The sequence below is a fragment of the Hirundo rustica genome, chromosome 1 (genome assembly GCF_015227805.2).
Source record: "Hirundo rustica isolate bHirRus1 chromosome 1, bHirRus1.pri.v3, whole genome shotgun sequence".
NCBI lineage: Eukaryota > Metazoa > Chordata > Aves > Passeriformes > Hirundinidae > Hirundo > Hirundo rustica.
This window is the reverse complement of record NC_053450.1, coordinates 133862791-133880271: the sequence shown is the minus strand read 5'-3', so window position 1 is coordinate 133880271 and position 17481 is coordinate 133862791. Positions and strand designations below refer to the sequence as shown.

At 40.5% G+C, this 17481-nt stretch overlaps 1 protein-coding gene across 4 annotated transcripts; it reads left to right on the top strand.

Moving 5' to 3' along the window:
* Positions 1–1687: 1687 nt before the first annotated feature.
* STEAP1 (STEAP family member 1) lies at positions 1688–11963 on the top strand. Of its 4 annotated transcripts, XM_040069641.1 has the most exons (7): positions 1717–1771; positions 4185–4306; positions 4737–4841; positions 5636–6148; positions 7574–7738; positions 9295–9386; positions 9474–11963. In XM_040069641.1, exons 3-7 carry the CDS (start codon positions 4749–4751, stop codon positions 9550–9552), a joined length of 942 nt encoding a protein of 313 aa, XP_039925575.1. In that variant the 5' UTR covers positions 1717–1771; positions 4185–4306; positions 4737–4748; the 3' UTR covers positions 9553–11963. The 4 variants fall into 4 exon arrangements, with proteins under 4 accessions (XP_039925566.1, XP_039925575.1, XP_039925550.1 ...); XM_040069616.1 differs by having other exon boundaries at positions 9295–11963; XM_040069625.1 differs by lacking the exon at positions 1717–1771 and adding an exon at positions 3620–3723 and having other exon boundaries at positions 9295–11963.
* The last annotated feature ends 5518 nt before the right edge of the window (positions 11964–17481 follow it).

Below are 17481 nucleotides of genomic sequence, written 5' to 3'. Positions count from 1 at the left end.
TAATAGCCAGGTTCACACTTCGGCTGGATTTTTGTCTCATCTTCTGAGAATGCGTATGCAGGAGCTGAGCTCTTGTGTGTTTTTATGAAAAGGCTAAGGATTCCTTAAGGATATTCTATCCTTAAGATAGTATATTCTGTTCTTGAGACAGGATATCCAGATGCTGCAATCTCTCAGCATCTTGCGCTATCTTCTATAAATGTAGTTCCCATAACACTAGCTTACACCAGGGCTTCAGAGAAGTGCTTTGCAAAGCCCCAGGAGTGCTAGGAACATGCTTTTAGCCCTGTGGATTGCAAAGTTTCCTTAGCCGGGGTTTGGAACCGCCCGGCACACCTTGCCACAGGCAGCCTCCTCCCCTGCGCTCCCACCGCCAGGCGTCACCCTGCTGATGGGAAAGCGTGGAAATCCCAAACCGACCGAGAGAAAGAGCAGCCGGGAAGGAAATCGAGCGGCACTTGCACAGAGAGCAAACCCAACTCAGCATCCCCTGCAAAAAAAAGTAACTAATGGAAAACACCTGGGAAATAGCCTTTATACAAAGCACAGAAAAACATGCTAATGAAGGTAACTAAAAAATTTAGAAGTTGAGGTTTTCACACAGGAGATACAATTATTCTGTCTTCTATTCCTTCTAAAGCAACCTCCTCTTTTCTTCCAGATGTAGCTTTCAGCTGGAGTCTACGTTCATTTAACATCTACTGAAAAGGAGAAAAAAAAATCTACTCCCAAGACATGGATTTTGGCATAATTTCTGTGAAGACATCCTGAGGAGGATACAATGAGCTCTGCATGAAAACATTTCTGACACGAACTGGCCATGTGTTCTTCAACTTCAGGAAGTCACTAGATGTCAAAATATGCATTGAAACAGAGATTTCACAAGACAATGATAGTTCACACTACTGTGTGACTAAAATTTCAGGAGACAGCTGCCTTTTCAAAATCGCCAGCACAGGTTTAAAAAAGCCAAACAAACAAGCTTACAGGATCATGGGGGTTTTGTTTTTGTTTTGTTTTTTTGGGTTTGTTTGTTTGTTTGTTTTTTGGGGGGGTGGATAAAGTGAGGACTGTTCGTACGAGAAGCAGGATTAATAGGGCATTTTGTCAGGTTAGGAGAGTGACACGTTTGGAGGAACCGGCAGGGAAGAGAGAAGGGACTGAAAGGAGAGCAGACGGGTTCCCGGGATCCGAAGGCTCTCGGGCCACTGGCGGGCCCGGAGCGCGCTGTGACCCCAGAGCGCACCCGTCACCGGCGGCGGGGCTGCCGGCACGCGTCCGGCCGGTGGAGGCGAGGGGCGCCGGGGGGGGGAAGCGCACCTCGGCGCCTCCTCCTCCTCCCTGCAGCGGGGCGGGGAGGGAGCAGGTGAATGCGCCCTTTGTCCGGCCGAGGGCCCGGCAGACGCACGGCCAGGCGCTCTTTGCGCCGGCCGGTGTCGGAGGGGATTCCCCGAGGCCTCGCCGTCCCGCCGCCCTGCGCCGCTCGGGACGGGGCAGGCACTGCGGCTCGCACCCGCCGGGCGGAGGGGAGCGAGATGGGCGCGGAAGGCGGGGCCGGGAGGGGAGGTGGAGGCTGCGGCCGGGCCCCCCCGCCTCTCATCTCCTCAGAGGCCGGCAGGCGCTCCGCCGCTGCCCCGAGGTCGCCTTCCCCTCCGAGCGGCGCCGCCGGGCGCTGCCCCCCCGCGCACGGAGCCGAGCCGGGGCCGCCGCTGCTGCCGCCCCCCGCGGCGGGACCTGCGGCGGGAAGGAGAGGCCGGGCTGCCGGGCCGAGGTGAGTGAGCCCGGGGGCGGACAGGGGCCGGCCGTGCCCGGAGCCGCCGGGGAGGTGTCCGGGTGCGCCCGCCCGGCCGGGCTGCGCCGCGTCCCGACTCGGGCCCCGCCCGCCACGCGGCCGGGCCGGGCCGGGCCGGGCCGGGCCGGGAGCCCCCGGCGGGTCGGGCTCGTCCTGGCCGGGAAGGAACGCCGAGCGACGCTCTCCGGCTCCCACCCTCTGGGCTTTCATTCGGTTTTCCACCGACCTCAGCAGAATTTTTGAAGAGCTAGGAAAGTTATGAGCTGGAGTGCCGAGTGCCTGCACGATGCAGCGGGCACTTGGAAAGCGAGACACATGCCCAGCAGTTTCGTGCTGTAATTTTCTGATAGTGCCGAGAGGGAGGTGCAGGCACTGTTCCCGCGCCTCTTTCGTCGCCTCCTCGGGTTTATCATAGCTTGTTTATTTTACCCATTTTTCTGTTTTCGTGGAGCCAGCCCTGAAACCCCTTATTCGCGAAAACCTCCCGGTGTCTTGGGATGATGTTTTCCCGGGATAATGTCTGCACAGTGTGGATCCCTGATGGCTCAGCGTTACACTGAACGTGCTGTCTCTGTACAAAATTCAGTACCGTACTCACAGCGCTGGAAACTTGGCTTTCTGCAGCGGGAAAGCTTTCTGCAGCCCTCCACCCTCTTTGACAGCTGCCTCCCAGAGCAGAAGGGATATGCACTGAGTATGGACATAAATATAACGGTTTTCTTTCACAACAGTTGTGAAAGATTACTAATTCTGTCTCTTGCAGGACTCTTAATTTTTCTTCAGATGTATTCCAGAAAGACATATAGTCTAGATGACTTCATTCTGGCAATTTATGAGGCACTGAGTAGTGAATAGTAGGTGCTCTTAGGATTTTCAAAGGCTATTACTGTGCTTTGTTACTGGGAAATAAATTCATGTTAACTGGTATCAGAAGGCAAGTGGAATATGATGCTCTGGCACTTGAATTTCTTTGCACGCAGTCACATGGCTGAAACCCATAGTTCCCTGGATGAACATGTGCAATCATTCGCACACACTTTCTCTTCTCTTTCTGTCTTGTTTTCTGCTGCATAAACCTTTTATGCTGTATTTAACATTGTATTAAACAGTGTATCCCAAAAGAACCAATAAATCAATTTTTAGGATCAGCAGCTGGCATTCTAGCTCGTGGGTTACTTTTCTTCACATCATGATCTCCTTTATTAAATCCTCATCAATATAAACCTTTAACTGGAAACTAATAATGGAGTCTTTGTTTCTAAATTTTCTGAATGAAGAGTGATAGGAGCATGAGAACTGGGTGAGTCAGGCTTTTCCATACAGAGCCTCCCAAACTAAGTTATGTTTTTGGACCTTTAAGACACTGTGGAAGCCAGAAGGTAGGCCTCAGAAACAGTGACTGCCCTTCCTTAAAAATAGATGTGGGGTTCACTGTATTTGTTACTAGGTTTTTTTTACAGGTAAGTTCACCCTACTAAGTTCTTTTTGTAAACTATTCTTTGAATTGTAACAGCTAGAAATTAAATATTTAGACATGTAGAAGTAGAAATTCTAAAACCTGAGGCTTTATGAAGATATGTGATACCCCAAAACTTTTGATAAAATCACCAGGACTAGCCCTAGGAATAGGGGGGAAAAAAGAGGATGTGCCTTCATCAGTCCATGCTTTCTTGTGTGCAGGATATACAAAGGATAACCTTTTCCTACACCATTACCTGGTGCAGGAAAGGGTTAACAGCCTGACCATCAGACAGAACTCTTGTTGACCGTTATCTGCAACACTTGTCTGAAAGGTTATGCTCAAAGGGAGAGCTGATTACCAGGAGGGAAAAATCCAAAGAGAAATACTAAGGAAAAGAACACTTCACAAAAGAATACTTCAACTTCAGGTGCCTGGTGGCCTGGCAGAGAGCAAACCCTCACAGCAGAAGGTAAAAAACTTTAGGACTCATCCACTGAAGGAACCAGGCACAGTAAAAGAAGGTGTCAAATATTGATTTCTGCATATAATTTCCCAAAAGATTTATGCATATAAAAGAATCAGTAGTTAGAAAAGCAGTTTAACATCTAGTCATTCAGCTGTTCAGTAGGAAAGTACATGGAGGAGCCACCTGGTAATTTTCTTAAGGGTGTCACAGAAAGTCACCCAGTAGTATGGCACTCTAAGCTTCTAGTAGCATGGTGCCAGTGACTTTTCCTGCAGTGTGCAACAGTGTGATGTACACCTGGGAAATCCTTGTTGCAAGGTCCTTGAAGGCCCTGTAGTTATTTTACACTCTTCAAAATACTGTTTTTCCTGCTATCTAGGATTTTCAGAAACATCTCTTTCAGTTTATCAGTTCTCTTCCTTTTTTCTTTTTCTGCCATCTGATTTTTTTGTCATCCTTAATAGCTTAGAACCATTTCTGCTGCTACTTGTGATGAGTATTGCCAAAATACTTGGGAACACCATGAGTACTGAAGCTTGACAATCTTGAAGGAAGAACACCTCTAAAGCTCCAGAGTGACTGTCAGGTAGACCAATCCTAAACCATAAAATGTATTAGAAACAGCACAACTCCATGGGCTTCTTGCATCAGCAAGTTCCATGAACTTAAAATCCATCTTCACAACATTTTACATGTTTTTTTCTGCAAGTTTGTTGTAATTTAAAAACTTGAATTAATGGATTAATTTCATTGGTGACAGGGATATTAGGCTTAAATATTATTTTTCATTAGTGATTTTGTTCTGTTGATTTATGCTCTCTCATTCTCTGCTTTCCTCAGAAAATAAGCTGAGCTTTTTCCATTCTCAGAGGACAGACTTTCCTTTCCCTAGCTGACTGTACCTTCTCTAGCAAATGTGTAGAGGACAAGGAAGAAAACAATTTGAGGGAAAATAGACCTCAAAGTTCCAGTATGGCATTTCAAAACTTGTTTTACATCCTGTGTTTGTTTTGCAGGGAGTCTCCACAATGGAGAAGAGGGAAGGTGGTAATCATGCCATTGATCAGAATGCAGGTCAGAACATCATGCCAAGAAGAAATACAGGAAATCTTAACTACTTGGTAATGTTTCTGTAAAAAGCAGCTCGTATTTCACATGGAGTATTGCAATCCTTGATTCAGTTTTGTCCAGAGACAGTGTTACCATCACACTGGCGTATCATGAATATTTCTGTAGTGTTGTCACAATATTGACATGAAGAGATAAAAAGATAAAGAACATCTCATTCAATTTAATCACAGTCCATGATAAAAAATAAACAAAGTTTGGGGCAGCTAAAAACTACATGAGGGTAGCTGCTAATTGTATCTTGTCAGATGAGCAAAACTCCATAGAAATAATCTGGATTTTTACACAGGAATATAAAATTTATCTTTGGGAAAATCTTCATGATAGCAGCATTGCACTCAGGAAGTTTTCCACATCACACAAAAAAGGGTCCAGAAAAATAGTCCTTTCATCCTTTCTTGTGCAGGGTATTTTGGCTACATCAATAAGTCTGTAGCTGAAATTTGACATTTGAAATGTATAACGTAGAGAATAAGAAGCTGAAATGATGCTTCAAATAATGTAATCCTTCCTTGCAGTATAGTTATCTTCCTGGAATGAAAATCTATTTTAAAATCACTGCAGATGATGAGGAATGGGAAATCTACGCTACAAGTGCCTTACTCAAGCGCTGACTGTGCTGTTTGAAATGTTACATTTCCAAGTTACCTTGTCTTTAATAGTGCATATGTTTTGTACATGGTTCCACTGTAGCAAGTTGTAGAAGTCAGGATGGCATATACTGTCATTACTGAAGTTTTTAATCTTCTCTTGAACTCACTTTATATTTCTGTTCTGTCCCTTCCAGAATGTGGATGTGCAGGTTGCCAATCCATCAGAAGCAGCTGCACTTTTTGATTTACATCAAGCACACCATTTTGGTGAGTTTGAACGCTCTTCAGAACAGCACTGCAAGCAGGATCTGTTCCCTAAGTGGCACTTGCCGATGAAGATAGCATCTGTGATGTCATTATTAACATTTATTTACACTTCCATGAGAGATGTCCTATATCCTTTTGTAACCAGAAAGGAAAATGTTTTCTATAAAATTCCAATCCTTGTCATAAACAAAGTTTTACCAGTGACTTCAATTACCCTTCTAGCACTAGTATATTTACCAGGAATATTAGCTGCTGGTTTCCAGCTATACTTTGGCACCAAGTATAAAAGGTTTCCCCAGTGGCTGGATAGATGGATGTTATCAAGGAAACAATTTGGACTTCTCAGTTTCTTCTTCGCTACTTTGCACGCCTGCTATAGCCTGTGCTATCCAATGAGAAGATCATACAGATACAAGCTGCTGAACTGGGCATTCCAGCAGGTATGATGGGCACGCAAACACCAACCCTTCTGTGTTCAGAAAATCCTTGGTTTGGTCATTCAAGCAAATCTGGCTGGGGGAAAAGCCATTTTCATTGCCTTTGTTTGATTTTCAAGTACATTCACTGAGAGCAGTGTTCAGGGATGGAGCAGGACCTAGTTGCCAAAGAATGTTAGCGTTGCAGCTGTGCCGATGTATATTAAATAAGTAATTTTCTTAATTTGAGATTTTTTTCCATCTGTAAAATGCACAAAATTGTCTCTCACATGAACATTTAAGTCTTTGGTACACTGTTAGTTTAGTGTAGATTAATATTCTCTGGACTGGTGAAATCTAGAAACAAAAACAGAGTACTGAACACATTTTTAGACACCTTTGCAAAATGAATCAGCCAGCAGTGAAGGAGGGATGAGGTAAATCATAGTAATGTGTATTTGCACAAACTAAATTTGTGAATACTGATGGCTCACAATTGGACTGATACATACTACCTTGTTTAAAGATTGGATTTCAGTGATGCTTCTGACTCATGGTCAGTAATTGGCTTGCAAATCTCTCCAGTGTCCTCTGTAACTAGAGAGTTCCTAATGCTCAGTTTCCTTGGGTGCCATAAGTAGAGCAGTATTAGGAATTTTCCACTATAAAGTATAGACTGCAAATGTATGTTTTATTACGCTTAAAGTCTTTATCATTAAAAATTATTAAAAGCACAATATGATGGTGTCAGTAGATTCTCATTCAAATTACCTGTTGAAAACTCTGGAATTAGCCTTACTGGTAATCTGACTTGAATGGATTACTAGAAATTTCCTTGAAATTCCAACCTTCAAGATGCATAAATGATCATACTTGGGGCATATTATGCCATGGTGATCACTAGCAGGATCAAAGTTCTTTTGCAAGTAGTTGTAAATAGGAGAGGCTTTGACATCAGTTTATTAAAATCACAGAGTTGTACCAAGTTGTGGGGTTTTTTAAAAAACAGGGCTAAACAACTACCCTGGCAGGATATTTTTATTAAGAAGGCCTGCTGAATTACTTCCCTGAAGCAGTGCTGCTAATATATTTCCTGTTATAATCTCCCTGATACGGTGTTTAGCCATAGGTGGGGTTTTTTCCTTGTCAAAACCAAGATTTATCCTTGCTGTGAAGGCAGGTTAAGAGACCTCAGAATCAGGCTCTCCTGGGCTGAGACACTGATGAAGTCTAAATTCCTCTCTCTAAAAGCTCACCTTTGTTCTGCAGATACTAGTGAAGACTTTGTAATCAGAAGTAAATAGCAGTAATATTCAAAGACATTCAATCAAACCAAAATACTGGGGTTTTTTGCTTATTTCATTAATATTATGGTGAAAATAGTGAAATTATGTTTAACACAAATACCAAGTGTGCCAGTCTGTAATTTTTATGGTGTTCTTTTGGCAGGTCAAACAAAAGAAAGAAAATGCCTGGATTGAACATGATGTTTGGAGAATGGAGATTTATGTGTCTCTAGGAATTCTGGGACTTGCTTTGCTGGCCCTGTTGGCAATAACATCAATTCCATCTGTCAGTCACTCTTTGACCTGGAGAGAGTTCCATTACATTCAGGTGTGCATAAATGTCATTACTGCATGTTGTTAGTCCCATTTGTGGAACTGTGTGTTATCAGCTAAGATCATTAAGAGGTAGAAATGTCAAACACAGAGTTAGTGAAATCAACTGAAAAGTTTGTTCCGTACTCTTTGTTAACTGGTTTGTGAGTAATGTTCTTTTCATTACTCTTTTGTTGGGAGAACAGGCTGTTGTGTTCAGCGTATAAAATGGGAAGAAAAGACCACTCCGTACCACTTTATTTTCTCCTCCTGACTTTGTGACCAGTATCAGTTGTCCCTTTGAGACTTTTTCTTATCTCTCGTCCTGAAGTCATCTGGGTATCTTATCTCACCAGAATGTCCCATGTCCTGCTGAATTCGAAGTAGGTGGCATTGAACCAGTCAATGCTTTTGCCATATAACACAGTGTATTCTGAAAGAAACATCTTAGGACAGCTGCTGGATTATCAAATCTAGCCAGTCTCAAGTTTGCTACAACTGTGCTTGTTTCCTTAACCCAGCCACCTGGGTTGCTCTCAATTCTCTAACATCATATGTAGTAATAATCAGGATGGTTCTGCTGACATCAGTATGGTCACACTAGACTTAAGCAGGTGTTGGATCAGGTCCTCAAACACCAAAATCTGAAAATTCAATAAGTACCTGGCATTTGAAAATTGGATTTATATCATATTTCAAAAGCAGATCAGAACGGTATTATCACCAGTTAGTGATTCGATATTCTGCACAGTCTATGAAGTCCATCATTTGTAAGCTAAGTGTAGAGAGAATATAGACAAGAATATAGGAGGAAGTCTCCAAATGCATGAGTGCTTTCACTATTGAAAGAATATGGTGAAGAAACCCAGAAGAGTAATAATACTTCTGTGTTAGACTTACTTTACAAACAAATAACCTTATTACTTAAAAATCATGTTCTGTACAGTCAGCAGTTGGAAAGACAGCATTCAATTTCACTGATGAGTACAAGATTATTAAGTGACAAGAAACTTTAAATTACTAGTAAATTTTCTTTACTGCTGAATTTTGTAAACAAGCTGAGCTAAATGTATCACTGTAAGTGAAATGAAAGACTTGAGTTTCCTGTAGTTGTGCAGCACTTTTGCCATAGTACTAGACTTACCAGAGTTTGTGGTTTTAATTTAGCTTAAATTTTTTCTTTGCAAGTAATCAATTAATCAATATATCTGATTTTGAACTCATAATGATTTATCAGAGAGTTAAAGTAATTTAGTATACAGATGGCATCTGTAAATTGAGATATTCACAACTGAGCATGTTTCAGGAATAACCTGCAATCTCTTCTGTATTTTAGCTAAGTATCACAGCAATACTTGAAAAATGTGCCTCGTCCATTTTCTTCTGCAGTGGCATAAAGGACTACAGTTGGAGTCTTGACTTGCAGTTCTTACCTTTTAGTTTAAAGCCAACGGTCTCTTTTCTCTGTCTTGTTGGTCAAGGCCCATCTAGATTTCTGTATTTGCTTAACAGAGTGCTTTTTCTGCCGAGTTGGGAAAAATAAACAGCTTGCTATTTTCTTTCTCTTTTCAGAGCAAGATGGGATATTTAGCCCTGCTGCTATGCACTGTTCATGCACTGGTGTTTGCCTGGAATAAGTGGGTTGATGTTAACCAATTCATCTGGTATACGCCACCTTCATTTATGGTTGCAGTTTTTCTTCCTATTCTAGTTCTGCTTTGTAAATGCGTACTGCTCCTCCCATGTTTTAGGAAGAGGATAAGAAAAATCAGAAGTGGTTGGGAAGCTAAGACCCAAGTCAATCAAACCAGCATAACTTCCAGACTGTGATCAAATATGGACATTTCCTGTCTATGTATGTAAATATGCTCAAGGCCATGAAATTTTCATTCATGAGCTCTGTTTTCACGTTTGCTGTAGATGTTTCTCACTTTTCGTTTTGACTTCAGGAGTATGAGATACTTGATGCAATTTTGTCATTTTCAAAGACATAAAACAAAAACATTTATTTTAAATGTTAATCTATTCAGTGTTTTGGTATTTGATTATTTATTTCTTCTGACTCCCTGCTTTTAAAATCCAAGTGTTTCATTGTCTCAGTCCCAGTTCTTGGTATGCAAAAGCAAGCATAAATCATTTCTCCAGATGACCACAGAAAGTGAAAAAATGATGACACCGTAGAGCCCAGGAATGCTTTCTGCTTCGCACGGCCATGCATGTCCCTTCATTAAATCTCAGAGTTATAATGGGACAAAAACTAGAGTAATTATCATCCCATTGCCTCTTAGCACCTGCAGCCTGTGTTTCAGTCTGCAGAGTGGGGACCTTGGCCTATGAGCTAGATATAAACTGTCTATTCCTGCCAGGTCTTGAACATACACAACTGGACAAGCAGAATGACAGGGATCTTTACAGGGTAAATCTCTCCTGAGACTTGGGCACAGTCTAAAAAAAGAATATTTAGACTCAGATCACCATCTTATCCAGCACTAGGTGTGTCTCTGTTTACTTGAAACGATAAAACATTTCCCATTTTTTGTTCCATGAACACATTCTTTTGTTTCTGATGCTGGAAATTTTCCATGCTTTTGACCTAAGCCTGCAGCCCTTGACATGTGCTAAACTTTATTTGCACAAATTATTCCAGTGGGATAACTCCATCAGGTAAATGTGGGTTTTTGTTTACTCCAGGGCCAGTACAATTGTGTGACTGGAAGAAAACCACTAAAAATAGTAATTTGAATCTTGCCATTGATTTGGTGAGATTTTCATGTTAATTGGTTTCCAAATGCATTTGCTTTTACAGAAATTTTCCTAATAACTTTAGTCAGCTCATTAAATCCTACTTTCCTTACATTGCATAGGTCTGGCTGAAAGTTGTAAATGAATAATACATTTGTTAGTATCTGCTTTGAAATATGTTATTCAGTAGTAAATATTTTCACTCAACATCAGGAACATTTCTGCAATGGACTGTTGATGCCACCTACTGCTGGAATCCTCTGAATGAGAGCTGTAATTAGTAATGGCTCTGGTATTAAACAGGAAAACAACATATGCCTAAAAAAATGTGTAATACATGGTGCTAATGAATGTGTTTTCCCTTTCTGGACTTTTACATGGGTCATAAATAACAGACAAATAGCTACAGGGATACTACATTTTATATTTTCCTGGTTGTTACCATTCGATTATTGCAGCTTAAAAGTTGGCTTTTTTAAAATTTGTGCATAATGTAATACTGTGAAAGTAACTGGGGACATAGTGGCCTGTATAACATTGATTGAAATCTGTGGCATTATGTATCAAACCAGTAATGCATGGCAGAGGCCAAAACCCTACAATACAGGGAGCTGGGCTGCAATGTTAATCTAAGAAGTTTCTAAGAGAGCAGGAAAAGTATGTTTCTCAGTGCATTTGCATTTATATTTCCACGAATGAAATAAATGTCTTACAAGTAATAAGCTCTATGCACTTGTTACAGAAGGTAGTACAAGATAGGATAACTTCATTGATTTCAACCAGTTAATACAGTTTGAATTGATAACATAAATTACAGGGGCAAACCAATTTCAAGATCATCACATACTATCCAAACTGACCTTTTAGGCTCATCATTCAGCTGGGGACATTAAGCACACTTCAGACTTTTCTCTCTAGCATTGCCCAGAGGTAAACAAAAAAGTGTCTTCTACAACATGAAATTTACATACAGTCTGCAAAAGCTATTCCAAAAATTACACAGGACATCCAAACATTCAAGCATGTCTTTCCTACTGATTGTTTCAAGTAGGAGCCAGGTTTTTTGTGTCACATCTAGCCATTTCTCTAGAAGCTACCATTGCATGCTTGTAGCCAGAACATGAGACTTCATATTGAGTCTCTTCTCTGCTTTGTAAGGCTTTGGTAAACTACATCTTAGTAACTCACTTCCCAGTCTGCAGCCTGCTCAGGGAAGTGGCTGACTCACTATCCCTGGAGGTATTTAAAAGACAAGTAGATGTGGTGCTTAGGGACATGTTTTAGTGGTAAGCTTGGCAGTGTTAGATTCATGGTTGGACTCAACGTAAATGATTCTGTGTTTTGCTTTTTAGGCATTCAGGTGCAACAGTAAGGGAGATCTATATAGGGCTAAGAAGAAAATGCCATTGACAGTATTTAATTTCTTCTCCATTTGTACCAGGCAGGATTTTGTTCAATACTGATGAACTGAGTTCATATGTACTTTTTAATTTATGTTTATGTACCTGTTTCAAAATTCAGTGTATTAATAGACCTATATACTATTGTAATACATTAATTGAATGTGTGTGCACATTTTAGGCACTTACTTGTATAACATTAATAAGTTTTATAAAACTACACATCATTAAATACTTCAATGTATGGTGTATCTGCCATTGTGTCATATAGATCCAGGGTAAAAAGGCACAGTACACTAGAAAAGCTGCTGCTATAAACAGTCAAAAGGAACCATTTTCTTCATACTAGTGAAGAGCCTGGAGCCTCCAAAGGGAAGAAAATTATGAGAAAAGTTGAATGGACACTTTCATAGTGCAATGAAATTACATTTTTCCTGACAACCTTTAAATGTATATTCTAGCATTCAGAGATTTTGTGAGAAGGAAGAGAAGGCTTTGGAGGGAGACCCAAGATACTGGAAATACTGATCAAAGACCAAGAAAAGTTCAAGAATAGCAAGGGCATTGAGGAAAAGCATGTATGGGCGTGCTTTTATGTAAGAATCCTTCATTCTAGTGGTATTGCCTTTAAAATGTTTCTACAAGGCCTGCAAAGTACTTTCTCTGTTTCTACATGTCTCCAATGTATTTGAGAGAGACAGAATTAAAACTCTGGAGATGTAAATTGCTAAAGGGGCCTGAGGAATTTTATGCCAAATTCATTTGGAGAGATCATATCCAGAATATTCTTTCCAAGAAGTGATAGCAACAATCATTGTTCAGGAAGCTAGAGCCAGGGCTGTGTTGGCTATTGTGTAATGCAAATTGCTGTTGACAGCAGCATTTACTGTAAGCAGTCCCTCCCTTTGGCCACTCTTCTCTGTTCTCTCAGTGCTGCAAGTCTTTGAAGATGTGAAGTTCATCAGAGTAGGGCATTGGATCCAGTTGGAAAGTACTGCAAACAGAAGAATGATTCAGCCAGATCCACTCATGGGTCTGATTCACCTTATAGCCATGCACTTATGCACGTAGGAAGGACAGGAAGAGGAATGGCGTAAACAGGCAGTTTAACTTAAACCAACCCTAAATGAAAGGTTCCAAGTGCCCCTAAAAGTTAAAATGTACACTATTTCATCCTATTTCAGTAGCAAGAATATTCCCTTGCTTCACCTTTTTGTCATATTCTTAGTTTTCCATGAATCAGTGGGCAAAACTCTGTTCTAGAAATTGTCGTCAAAACCCATATAAGACTGACTGACCTCTACGTGACTGTGGGCTGTGTGGTTTCTTTTGTAGATATGATGATCTCCTTTTTTCTCCTATGTTCATAGTTTCTAGTACTGCCCTTTAACAACACAAAATGTTGTTAACCATTTTTGAAATTCAAACTGATTTCTTTTAAACTGATTTTCTTTAAATGGCATGAAAGGAATAATTCAGAAAGACAAAACAAAAAGACCAATTTTTGAAAACACACTGGATCCACCCCTGAAGAATGTAATCTGTAATTGCTGTGTCTGACAATGGCTGATCATTGTCACTGATGTTTTTTCAGTAATGCCAGGATTTCTTCATCCCATGAGCATATTCTGTTGCTGATGGCAAAATTGCTTTTCTTATTTTTTTTTAATTAAAACAAGTCTCATTGAATTCAGTTGCATCAGGGTTCAATTTTTCCATCATTTTTTGAATTTTTCTGTAGATTAAATTTAACATTTGAATGGGTGAAATGAGGCTAATTTATTAAGTAGGCATAATAAGTTTTCAGAGATTTTCAGCTGAAAATACATAAAACTAATCAATGAACCAAACTCTATAAATATAAAAAAGACCACAGCTACTTTCAATAAAGATGACACAACAGAAGTTTTTAGTTGTTTTGTATTTTTTTCTTTATATATATATTTCATATTCATAGCATGACATAGCATGTCATATTGACATAGCTGACATAAATATGCTATGTCTTTGACTTGGTTAAAAATATGTAGTCTCTGTGGACTTGTAGAATACTACCATTGCTACTGATAGAAGTATTTGGTCCTTAAATTTAATATTTGGGGGGGCTCACTACTAAAAAAAGAAGCAAGGCAAATGTGGAGATTTTTTTAACTGGATGTTCAAATTTGTAGTTTGCAGTCATGTACAGTCTTTATGTACATGCTTACAATTTATTGTTGAATGTGCTCTGCTGAAAAAGAATTTTCCACATGAATACCTCCATTACTTGTAATGCTGAGAAGTATCTTATTGCTGGACTTAAAGGAATGGCCATAAAGCCCACTCTAATTATTTCTCTGCTTAATTTTTTCAGTCCTGTGACTCATATAGAAAACTGAATGGCACTTCTCTCTTGCCTGTACCTGTGCATATACCAGAATAACTTCTGAACAGTGCATCTCATTCATTCAAAAATATTCTAACAGGAAATCCTTAAAAAGAAAATAAACAAGAAGCTGAAATTGGAAAAAAAAAAAACCAAGCCATTTTTAGAGCTCCTCAAGAATCTCTGCAACTTTAGTTTAGAAATCTAACAATTGTTAGATGTCACACATAATTAAAATAACGATGGCTTTCCCCCTTCTAATTTCCAATAGACTTTGTACATCTTTGTTTTTTCACATCTTTATATATTCCCTGATAATTAATGACAGACCAAAGCGTATTCTGGGACAATCAAGCCATGCAAAAAGGCATCAACATGGAATCAGAAGGAAAACAACATTTGGAGAGCTGTGAAGAAGAGGAAAGGAGACTTTGCAAGCATTTATATTTTCTTATGAGAGGAAAGAGTAAAGGAGCCCAGTGGGCGTTAAAGGGTAAAAATAAGTAGGTGGAGGATACTGAATGAGATCAATGAACATCATCAAGTTAGTAGAGAATAGAAATCCTTAGAAAGAGAGATGGGTAAGCCGGAGGACAAGTGAATGACCCATGGGAGAGTCTGAAAACACTGAAGCAAATCTTTGAAACAGAGGGGATGGGAGAGTAGGTTATCCGCATGGAGCTGGGGAATGGAATGAATAAATTCAGAGAGCCCAGGTATGTGTAGAGTTTGACCTGCAGAACCTATTAAGTTGCAAACATCTCCAACCCTGAAATACCCTTTGAGGCATTTCTAGGGAAATCTGTTCAAAATCTACGATACAGATGAACACCAGTGAGGTTATAAGTGGTTCACTGACATACCGTTTCTGAAGTTTGGGGACCAAGTCATAGAAATTGTTCCACTTTTCATCATGATCTGTATATAAACTGAGTTATTTTCAAATAATAGCAGACATTGCTGTTTGATTTCCTGGTAAAGTGTACACTGTATGCTAAATGAAAGAAAACTTTCATGTAAGGCACAATGAAAGTAAAACACTCTTAAACATTACGCAAAATGAGGAACCAACTGAAACCAGATTTAGATGGTGCATTATATATATAATATATATATTCACTATATTCAGAAAATTCCTAAGAACTTTTGTTTCATCCTTGTGCTGAAATCACTGTTCTACTTTAAATATTAAATTGTCACCTTTAGTTCTTGCAGAGGCAAAATTCCCACTGAAACCAATGGGACTTTTACTTAGCTATTCAGAGCAAGATTTGTCCCCTACAGTCACAGAAATACTTCACATCTTCATTGTCTTTGGTGCAATTACCAATAACTTGTTCATCTCGTCCAGTGTTTGCAACGGACTCTGTCTTGCCATGTACTTTCCATCAAGACAGCCTTATCATGGGAACAGCAATAAAATCTGTTAGCATTTTTTATTATCAGCCTGGCCTGAAACACTCCATATCACAACACAACAGCTGAACCACGCAATCTCATAAAGTTTTATTCAGCCCTGTTTAACATCCTTTCTCAGTTATTCCTAAGCACCTCTGCCCTGGTTACAGAGCAGGGGCTTGGTGGCCTTGCCCAGCTGTTTATTCTACACCACAAACATCATTGCTGGGAGGTGGTTTCAGCCGGAAGAGCTGTGGCACTGGAACTAGGAGTGTGCCTGGCTTGCCCCAGGGTGGGGGCTGTCAGCATTAACCCTGCAGACCTGATCCCTCTGCCACCCACCAGACTTCCCTTCCTGTTTTCTCTGGACCACAACCATGGGCCTGTGGTGCTGATGAGAGAGGTGTGAGGTGGAAACGAGCCAGGGGGCCAGGCAGCATGGAGACAGAATATGGGAAGCGTCTGCCATCAAGGGGTTTTGTTCCTGGTGGTAAATACCCTTTTGTGGGTAAAACATCTTCTCTTTTGCATACTTTTGCTATTAATAACAACGGCTGTTGTTATTGTGCATTTCTTATTCCATTGATTTTCTGTTTCAATAAATTGCTATTTCAATCCATATTCTGTCCTTCATTGTCCCTCCCTTACCAGAAAGGGAAGGGGAAAGGGAGAGGTGTATTTGGAGTGCAGTTCCCTGCTGCTGTCAAAACCACCACAACATCCCTGGAAACTCTTCCACATAATTGAGTTCTAACACCTTTCTGACACCAAGGTGCTAAAAAAATAAGGGAAAATTGGTGATGGGGAATGCCAATGGTGAGGAAGAGAAAATGGAGCACATGGGGTAAGTAGGAATGAGATACACTTAGCTACTAGAATGAGATGAGGGTGAATGAATGAAGCAGGGGAAACCTGTGAGCTTACAGAAAGTTTGGTAGATGGAAGGGGGACGGTGACAATGATCTGGTCATTCCTCTTGGATAGTCTTGGCAGTAGGCAATTTGGCTTCATTTTCATTGATCAGCTTGCTGAGCTTTCTTCCCCTGTCACTGCTGCTCTGACCCTCGTTGGGTCTTTGTTTTTGCTACAACTAGCCTTTAATAATTTAACCTAGCAATACAGTGCTTCTCACATGAGCAGAGTGTGGAGCAGCTGCATTACAGGAAGGGACTAAAAAGGTGGGAGCTCTTCAAAGGAGAGGGAAGAAGGTAGAAGGGGATTAAATCAAGATTTACAAAAAAGACAGTGGGCAAGATAAGCACAGAACTATTTTAAAACAAATGTACCTTAACAGGAATAGAGTTTATTCAATAGAAATAGCAGATCGGTTTACAACTGATTAAAAATGTGCATCTTCTTGCAGTGAACAAATTCTGGACCTTGCTGCCAGAGAGGGCTGTGGAGGCAAACATAATCAGTAGGTTCAAAAGGAGGTTAGACAAACCCAGAAACAACAGCCCTTAAAGCGACACCAAAAGGGCTTTGTAGGTATGTACCCTATGACATCACTAGGGTAAATATGGATTTGGGAGGAGAGTACAAAATACAGCAGCCAAGATTGCACACTCTCCTTTAAACAGCATTTTGTTTTTCTGCTCTTGAACACGGATTAGTGGATTAGATAAGCAACTGGTCTGACCAAGTACGGTTTCTTATGTTCCCTTACATCAACAGTAAATCACTCATTCTAATACATTCCTGTAAGTTTCATGGCTGGAAAACAAATATGTTAGGAATGACAAATTCTAAAGAAAAAGCCATTGCCTCAATAGTGAAAAACTGCTTAACTCTTAGGATCTGTAACAACTCGTTGGTCTCAGTTTATATCTGTGGAATTAACTACATAATTCTTCA